General features: G+C 35.5%; 1 protein-coding gene across 1 annotated transcript; it reads left to right on the forward strand.

Annotated features, from left to right (window-relative positions):
• The first annotated feature begins 466 nt into the window (after positions 1-466).
• On the forward strand, positions 467-9,705 carry SUCNR1 (succinate receptor 1). Its single transcript, XM_025914030.2, has 2 exons — positions 467-686; positions 5,658-9,705. Exons 1-2 carry the CDS (start codon positions 579-581, stop codon positions 6,609-6,611), a joined length of 1,062 nt encoding a protein of 353 aa, XP_025769815.1. The 5' UTR covers positions 467-578; the 3' UTR covers positions 6,612-9,705.
• Positions 9,706-9,952: the final 247 nt, after the last annotated feature.

Here is a 9,952-nt window from a genome sequence, read left to right on the forward strand (position 1 = left end):
ATATATGAAATGCCATGTATTGAGGTTATCTTAGGTAGACACCACCTCTCTCCCTAATACCTAGCCATCTGATGTGTGTGTGTGTGTGTGTGTATGTTTAATGTGTCTCTTGATTTTAATCACAGAAAATAAAATGGGAAATCCCTGAAACTCTAGTGTCCCTTTTGCCGGAACACTAACAAAGCATATACCCAAATTTGCTTTCAAAACTTCAGTTTTATACCTCCCTCAAAATTGTTGATAATAGCTGTTTAGTTATATGCCCAATATAGAATTCATCAAAAATTGTCAATTTGAAAAATAAAGAAAAAGCATAAAAAAAGCAGAAGCAATTGTATATCCAATATAAACTATACTAACTTTCAATATGCAAGTAAACGTGAAAATGACCAATGCTTCTCTGTTGTTTTGACAGTGAATAAGATGATTTCAACAGTAGTCTTTTCAAAATCTGTTTGTGACATGAGTAATTCGTTTTGTGTTTCAACTTCACAGGAATTTCCCCTTGAACTGGACTTGGGAGTTCAACTGAATAAATTATTTCTGGGCTTTTGAATTATTAATCTTGTCTGCATGGTATGCAAATTAGGCTTCACTATGTCCAGTGGCACAGTCTTGGGTTAGAAGCTGTATCAGGTTGCAGGCAAAGACTTTCCGTCAAGGGATCAGGGCCTTCCAACAGAATGGTAAGTTATAATGCAACTCATGTCACCCAGGTGTACAAAGTAATGCCAGACTTCCCTCAGGGGTTTCTTTTTAAATGGCCTATAAGCAGTTAAGGTTTTAAATAATGTTTAAATGAACTGTCTGAACTGTCATTCATAACATGAAGAACAATAAAGGAAACTAAAAGGAAGTCATAATTTTTTCTCCTACATTTATTTTTCACTAAATTGAATGTCTTTTTTTAATTGCCAAATACTAAATTTATTTAAAGAGGTTTATTACATTTGCTAATGTCTTGGTAACGTATTTCAACAAAAAAGAGTAATCAGATTTGCTTAAATGTAACTACTTACAGAAAAAATGTAAAGTTTCTAAATTGTATGACAAAATCAACCACATGTAATATTTCACGTTTAGAAAAGAATATGTTAGAGGGAATCTTAAGTTATTCTAAAGATTAAATTTAGCATTTATGTTAAAATTACAATTACGGTTGCAAAAGTTACAATTTTTCAAGAAAGTAATTCACTAAGGAAAAATGACAAATTGCAGAAGCCATTGCTATTTTACCTTCCAGAACTTTTTATAATTGGTGAGTTTTTTAATTCATAAACATAATTTGGTACTTTACTTTTTAATACCTTGACTTATAGTATAAATTCTGGAATATACAAAAAAAGAAGTTATCAATATTAAGTGATTGTATCTTTTCAGTGTGAATATATATTTTTTCATTCAAGTTGTTTATTACTGAAAACAGCAATTTGTTAAAAAAGACTCATACTGCCATGTAAATTTGCCTTAAAGAAGCAGTTAAGGTTTAAAATGCATAAGTAATCTTTGTTTACTTATAATGATTGTAAAAAACAATTTAAATGCTAATAAGCTGTCAAATATATTTTTAAATTTAAGCTTCAATAGTGTACATTTTTAAAAGACTGAATACAATTAAGGTGAAAGAAACATTAATCCAAATTAAAAATGAGTACTACTTATCTGCTTATGTGTGTATTGACTATTGCTTGTAATTTAATAATTCTAACAGGTTTAGATATATGTTTGGATACATAATTAAAGATTTCACTTCAATCACCAATAGCTAAAATAAATAAATAATTCACCCAAAACAGTTAAAACCTATTTATCATGATTTCTATTTCCTAAAAATTAAAAACACAACCACGAGAAAGTGGAACAGAGAATATTAATTTTTCATGAAGGAATATCCCTTCAACTGAGAATTTTCCTTAAAGGATCAGCTTACTTCATCAATTTGTAGAATTATAATGGCCACACTAAAACACATTAGACTATAAACATCATCTAATTTGGACTCTAGCACCCAGAAAATTATGGGTCTCAATGAGACTTAAACTGGCCTGCAAATAAAAGACAGCCTGACCTTCATGAACCACCATTTATTAAGGACTTAAGAAAATTACTTTAAGAATGAAATAAAGTACCAAAAAGCAGATTATAAAATATCATAAAGAGGATAATCTCATTTCTATAAAAAATAAATTCAAATAAATATTAAACTGTAAACAGGTATCCAGATATGAGGACTAGTTGGTTTACAGACAATTAATTTTCATTCCTTCTTTTTGCCTACCTGTACCTTCTTAGTGTTACAGAATAACATTCATTTTTCAAAGTTATTTTTAAAATAAAACTAAAAATATAAAGCACCTGCTCTGAGAAGCAAGACAAAGGTGACTAGTCACTCAGTTTCCTTATTCCAGTTCTGATGTGCTGTATCCCTGCTACTTCCCTGAATCTCCATTGCCATGGGACAGCTTGAAGCAGAAGAAGCCTTCTCCATGGCGTCAGCACGGCCCCTGACTTGCCCCAGTGCTAGTTATTGGGAATCGGGCACATGCAGTAATGCACGTCTTCATAGCTGTCTTTTTCTGCAATAGCAGTGAAACCTTCCTGCGGCACAGAAGCTACTGACGTCAGCCCATGCATTTTAAGAACTGAGTAGTCAGAAAAATAAGAGAGAGGACTAGAAAAAGAACTAGAAAAAGTGGAAATTCAAAGCGGAACAACTGAGTCTTAAGGAAACTTTCTATTGTCTTACTATACCTTTGAGTGTGTGCACCTGCTTTTTTGAGCACTCCCCAATAACGAAGTTGCCCAGATCTGAGCTCTGAGGAGCTCCAACATTTGAAGCTTGGGCAAATAGTCCACAAAGAGAGAAAGGAGGATAGTGAGAAGACTGCCATGTCATAGAAAGCAGGGAAGAATGTACTTCCAGAAGTCATGGAGCTGAAAGCATCAGGGAATAGAGTTAAAAATAATAGTGGCAAATTGCCACTGACCTATAAAATAAAGCCTATATATATCTTTAAAAGACCATTAATTTTGTTGCTGTATTTCTAGAAATCCTAATAATATCAAATACATGTTGATTTGGGGAAACAAATAGAAAGTCCAGATAAACTGACTCTATTATATACTATATATATACTATATATATATATATATACACTATATATATTACATTATATATATACTATATATACTAAATATTACATTAATAATATATATAGTATAATTATATATATTAATATATATAGTATAATTAATTATATATACTCTATATATTACATTAATAATTATCTGGTATTGGGACACCTGAGTGGCTCAGTCAGTTAAGCACCAGACTTTGGCTCAGGTCATGATCTCATGGTTCATGTGTCTGAGCCCCAAATTGGACTCTGCTGTCAACATGGGGCTTGCTTTGGATTCTGTCTCCCTCTCTCTGCCCCTCCCCTTCTCTCTCTCTCTCTCAAAAATAAATCAACATTAAAAAGTTATCTGGTATCTCATCCCTAGGGATAGAACTGTTAATACTTTGGTACATTTCCTAGACTTTCTGATGTTTATTAATGTATATTTAATCAACATTAAAAAGTTATCTGGTATCTCATCCCTAGGGATAGAACTCTTAATACTTTGGTACATTTCCTAGACTTTCTGATGTTTATTAATGTCAGAGGTAAATTCATAATTTTTAAATTGACCTTAATTTAAAAAATTGATTCTGGAAGATATATATGAAATCTTACCTTCCACAAATGTGTGTCTAAACAAAGCAACCTAACTACCTGTTTTAAATATTAGTCATTTTACGTGTAGTTGCCTGTTTAAATATTAGTCATTTTACGTGTAGTGTCAACTTAAAAAAATTTTTAACATTTGTTTATTTTTCAGAAACAGAGCACAAGCGGGGGAGGGGCAGAGAGAGAGGGAGACACAGAATCTGAAGCAGGCTCCAGGCTCTGAGCTGTCAGCACAGAGTCCGACACGGGGCTCGAACTCAGGAACTGTGAGATCATGACCTGAGCTAATGTCGGATGCTTAACCGACTGAGCCACCCAGGCACCCCACGTGTAGTGTCAACTTTTAGAGTGAAATAGAGCAATGGGCTTAATTTGCTGGATTTACTGCTTCTCTGACCTTAGAGGAAATATTTGTAAAAAATGTTTTTTTTTAAACTATCAAATGTTTATCTTCATTTCCACGCAGCAAGCATTTACATACCATCTCCCTATCTGGCAGTCACTATGCCAGAGGTAGAAGATAAACTCTGAGTGTGATCAAGTTGTGAGAAATTTGAAGAAACTTCATTTATAATGAGAACATAGAATGGGGGGCTGAAGTTAAGATGGGTGGGTCAGACAGCCTCTCTTGGGAAATCCACACTTGAACTGAAGTCTGAAAGGACGTGCAGATAGAAGGCAGTGTTTGTGATGGGGCAAGGTCACAGGGGGAAAAGGTCAGTGAGATGGGTTTCAGTGAACTGAGCATTGGGAAGTTCTCTGTGCAATCAAAGAACAGGAAGAAGATAAGTAAGGAGGGGGGTCAGGCGAGGTGAGGCTGAAGTGGCCTACAGGAGCCAGGTCATGCGTGTCGTTACAGATTTGGAATTTATTTCCTAGAAAGAGGAAAGTCACTTAAGTCTTTTGGCTGAGGAGAATCAGAATTATGGTTGTAGTTTTCAAGATTGTCATGCTTTCAAGCCAAAGGTAGGTTGAAAGGGAGCCAGAGAGGATGTGAGGAGACCCTAGAAGATACAGTACAGGCCAAAATAAAGATGATGGTGACCTGGACTAGAATGGTGATGAAGGAGATGGAGCAATGGTAATGGAGTCAAGAAATATCCAAACACTATAGGCAAGACTTGGTAGCTTACTTGTTATTGGAGACAAGCTACAGACGACTTCAAGGATGTTGCTTAGATATCCTACAGGCTCTCAGCAAGTAGTGGCCACCGTTACTATTATTACTAAGAATGGAAGCACCATATTTTAATTTTTTTAAATCATGTTTTAAAACTGGAATTATATTTTACAAACTGAGTGAAATAACCACAATTCTTTGACAATATGGAAACACAGTAAAATCTATTAAAATAGTAGGACCGGAGTTATAAGAATCCCTGTTTCCTCTCCTAGGTTGTGGTTCAATTGTATTTAACTTAGCAGAATTGGGTGAACAACTGTGATATGCTGGGGACCATGGGAGGTGCTGGAAGCAGAAAAATGAACTAGATGCTCCACTTATTTCACTGCACCATTTCTTGGCCTCTTTGCTATGTGTCAAGTCCTCTACGTGTGTTTTCACCACTGGGCATTTGCACATGCTTCCCCTTATGTCTGGGATATTTTTTACCATTATAAGACATGCATTTATTTGCATCCTGGTTCTTCCCAAGAGAGTATAAATTGTTTGAGATTAGGAACTTTGTTTGACTCACTGCTGTTATCCCCTGTGCCTAGCGCATAGTTCAAAGGCACTTAATAAATATTTGTTAAAATAATATATTAATGATATATCTGTATATGAATGTGTATGTATGTGCACTCCTTACTAACCTTTCATAGTTCAAGTTTTAAGTGTTTTTTTAAATTATTACTACTTATGTGCAGTTTTGTCATTAGGCATAAGCTGGTGTTTCAACCTTCTCTTTTCTCTCTCTTCCTTAGGCATGGAATGAAACTTGCCAAAATTGGCTGGCAGCAGAGATTTCCCTGGAAAAGTACTACCTTTCCATTTTTTATGGGATCGAGTTTCTTGTGGGAGTCCTGGCAAATACAACTGTTGTGTTTGGCTACCTCTTTTGTCTGAAGAACTGGAATAGCAGTAACATTTATCTCTTTAACCTCTCTATCTCAGACTTGGCTTTTTTGTGCACCCTCCCCATGCTGATAAGAAGTTATTCTCAAGGAAAGTGGACGTATGGGGATGTGCTCTGCATAAGCAACCGATATGTGCTTCATGCCAACCTCTACACGAGCATCCTTTTTCTGACTTTTATCAGCGTTGATCGATACCTGCTCATGAAGCATCCTTTCCGAGAACACTTTCTGCAAAAGAAAGAGTTCGCTGTTTTAATCTCTTTGGGTATTTGGGTTTTAGTAACCCTAGAGCTCCTGCCCATACTTTCTCTTATACATCCAAATATAGCTGTCAATGGCACCAACTGTATTGATTATGCAAGCTCTGGGGACCCCAAATACAACCTCATTTATAGCATGTGTCTAACCTTCTTGGGATTCCTCATTCCTCTTTTGGTGATGTGCTTCTTTTATTTCAAGATTGCTCTGTTCTTAAAGCAGAGGAGCATACAGCTTGCTACTGCTTTGCCCCTTGAAAAGCCCCTCACGTTAGTCATCATGGCAGTTGTGATCTTCTCCGTGCTTTTTACTCCCTACCACATCATGCGGAATGTGAGGATTGCTTCACGCCTGGGGAAGTGGAAGCAGTCCCGCTGTGCTCAGGCCACCATCAACTCCTTATACATTGTGACTCGGCCTTTGGCCTTTCTGAACAGCACCGTCAACCCTGTCTTCTACTTCCTCATGGGAGATCACTTCAGGGAGATGTTGATGAGCAAGCTGAGGCACCAATTCAAATCCCTGACATCCTTTAGAAGATGAAGTCATGGACTGATGTTTCCATTCAGGGAAAAGTGAGATGCTTGTGTAACACACTGTTTTGCATGTGCAGATGTAGGCCAATTAGAATTTGATTTAACTCATAGACGTAAATCAGAGAAGCAAAGACTTGACACTCTTTTAAAGACATGCTGTGCCCGGAGTCTGTGAAAAGAAGAGGATGGGAAGTATTTATTGGTTTCTTCACCTAAGAATTGAAAGGAACTGGACTGGCATTGTCTAGTGCTTGAGCATATAAATCCAAAACCCTAGATGTTATAAGACTTTCTCAACCAGTGTAAAAGAAATAGAAGGTAGATAAAGCAGCAAGTAGTCTGCATTTAATCATCACCAGATTGTGAAAAAAAAATATGTTGGCAACATTCTCTACGTTATTCTTATTCATTTGATCTTATACCTTAATGTGAAACCTGAATAACAGATTAAGCAGACACTATTAGAGATTATTGTTAGAAATTGTGGTCTTGAACAAAATTTAAAGTCAACCATAGCAACAAGCAAGAAAGCAATGTAATGAGTTCAAGGATGTCTCTATGTATTTCTTTGTATTGATCATGAGTTGGAGTCAAGTTGTAATTATAAGTCCTATTTTGTTTCATGGTTTTTAGTGCAAAGAATCGAATTAAATGGAGCCTAAAGATATGGTTCAACAAAAAGAGAGACATGTTTGAGCTTGTCTCTCAGGGAATTTAGGTATGAATGATTTTACCAAAGTACACAAAGAGAGAGGAGAAGAAGATTTGCAAAAATCTCAGAGCTATGGAACACAAAGTGTCTATCAGAAAACCCAAAGCATGACAAAACAAAGCAAACAAAGCAAAACAAAACAAAGGTAAATACTTTTGGACGACTGTATCTTAAAGACAGTGACTTATATATGGGATGAGCCTTGTTTTCATGTTCATAGAACATCACATAAGACCACTGAAGGAAGTGTTCTAAACAAAGTGCACTTTATGAAATTGTAAAATGGAAGAAATATTTATGTGCATATTCATATAGATTATCCAGGCATCCCTCTATGCCACAAAACAATTATAGGAAAAACTAAATGGATGCTACATTAGCTTTTTAAAATCAAATAAGTATCACATAACAATTCACTTACATGTAACAAAATGTGTCCATGGCCACATGTCTATGCTCATTTCCTTAAAGCCATTAGCTGTATTTATGCTAAGTAAAATAAGTCAGTCAGACAAAGACAGATATCATATGTTTTCACTCATGTGTGGAATTTGAGAAACTTAACAGTAGACCCTGGGGGAAGAGAAGGGGAAAAAATAGTTTCAAATAGAGAGAGAGGTAAACCATGAGAGACTCTTAAATACAGAGAACAAACTGAGGGTTGATGGGAAGGGGGGCAGAAATGGGTGATGGGCATTGAGAAGGACACTTGTTGGGATGAGCACTGGGTGTTGTTGTATGTAAGCAATGAATCATAGGACTCTACTCCTGAAGCCAAGAGCACACTGTATACACTGTATGTTAGCTAACTTGACAATAAGTTATATTAAAAAAACGATTAGTTGTAACATGAAGGATAAAATAGGTGTTATGAGTACAAAGACAAAATTCTATTGCCCTTTCTGTCCTATACTCTGGTGATATATTCTGACAGTACAAAAACCCAAAATATCCCCAGTTAGTGCTTACATAATTCAAACAAATGAGATATTATAAAAATGCATTACTCACAAAGGATTTATTTTCTTACTTATTATTAGGCTTTAAGATATTTTTTTCATGCCTTGCCTTTGTGGTCAATATTTTTGAAATTTTAGTGTGATTTTATACCTGCCTGATAATAAACTGAAAACATAATCTCCTGAATATCCTCATCAGAAAAGGCCACAAAAGAGCCTTAGGAAAGAAGTGTTTACTTATTTCTGCAAACTTAGAAACATCTAACGTAATTTTAATTTGCTTTTTATGCATGGGTTTTAATTTGCAAAATTGGAAATAAATTTTCCCTACCCTTACCCAAGAGATAGGGACTCTTTTAATTAGGGCAGTGAAATATTTTATAGAACCACAAACTCTTAGGTATATCTTGTAACCAAAATGTTAAGTAATTTCATAGCATAATTCTTAATTCTTTTCTTGCCAAGTCTGTCACCTGGTAGCTTTATCCTCAGCAGACAAGAGACCTGCACTAAAACTATAAGAGCTATTCCATTTACTTTTTGTACTAGGTGATTGTAAGAATTATAAACGAAGAATAATGGAAATTCTTTCTGGGTTTGTAGTTTTCAAAGGAAATGATGTTGGGCTTTGGTATCTTGTCTTTTGATTGGTTCCTTATTGTTTTTAGAATCCTGTCTAAGCTATTTGGTCCAGCATTTCACTATCTGGGCCCACCAATATTATCATATGTTATCTCCCACTGCCAGTTTCACAAACTATACTCTCCAGCCAAAGATGGTTACCTCACTTCTATATGCAGAACTTTCTTCACTGTGCACAGCTGGATGCTCACCCCTGTCCCATCATGCCCAAGTACAAAAAATTTTATGCATTTTTTAAGGCCCATGTCATCTGTCACTCCTTCTGAAAGCCTTCCTTTAGGTCGTCTCCTCCGCAGATCTGGAAATAAATGAATTATTTTTGCACTTATAACATAGTTGTTTAGATTCAAGTGAACTCTAAGGTCTGTGACTAGAAGAACCACATCTAATTTTTTATTGCCCTTCTAGAACTTAGCAAGGTATATTTTATATGGTTGTTTATTATGAATCAATGTCCTTAAAATTGAATTCAATGCTCGTTTTTAGTGTACATGATTGGACTACTTTCTGTCATCACTGCTTTTATAAGTACTGCTGTCTTATATAAAGAATAGAGTGTATATATACAAACACATGTGCCAGATGCCATTGCCACATCCCTTATATTTTCCTCCATACCTTTGAACATAGTTCTAATTGATGCTTAAAATCTGTGTCTGCTAGTTCACAAGGTGGGTCATATCAACATTTATGCTCATTGATTGCATTTTATCTTAAGTATGGGCCACAAATTCCTGCTTTTTCAGATCTAATAAATTTGGATTATGTTCTGGACATTTTGAATAATATATTGTGGAGTCTCTGGATTCTATTATGTTCCATGGAAAAGTACAAATATTTTGTTTCATGGCTGAACTCAAACTCCAAGCCCTGCAATCTCATTTCACTTATTTTAGCCTTAACTGAGCTGTTTAGAGTCTTTCCAGCACATCCATAGTTCAGAGGTCAGCTAGAGACTTGAATAGAATTTATATACCAGATGTGCAGTTCCCTGTCTGTAACTCTTTCTTCTCCAGGGCTCTTCCCCCTTCACTT

Source organism: Puma concolor, chromosome C2 (genome assembly GCF_028749965.1).
Source record: "Puma concolor isolate L17-30 chromosome C2, mPumCon1.1.hap2, whole genome shotgun sequence".
NCBI classification, from domain to species: Eukaryota; Metazoa; Chordata; class Mammalia; order Carnivora; family Felidae; genus Puma; species Puma concolor.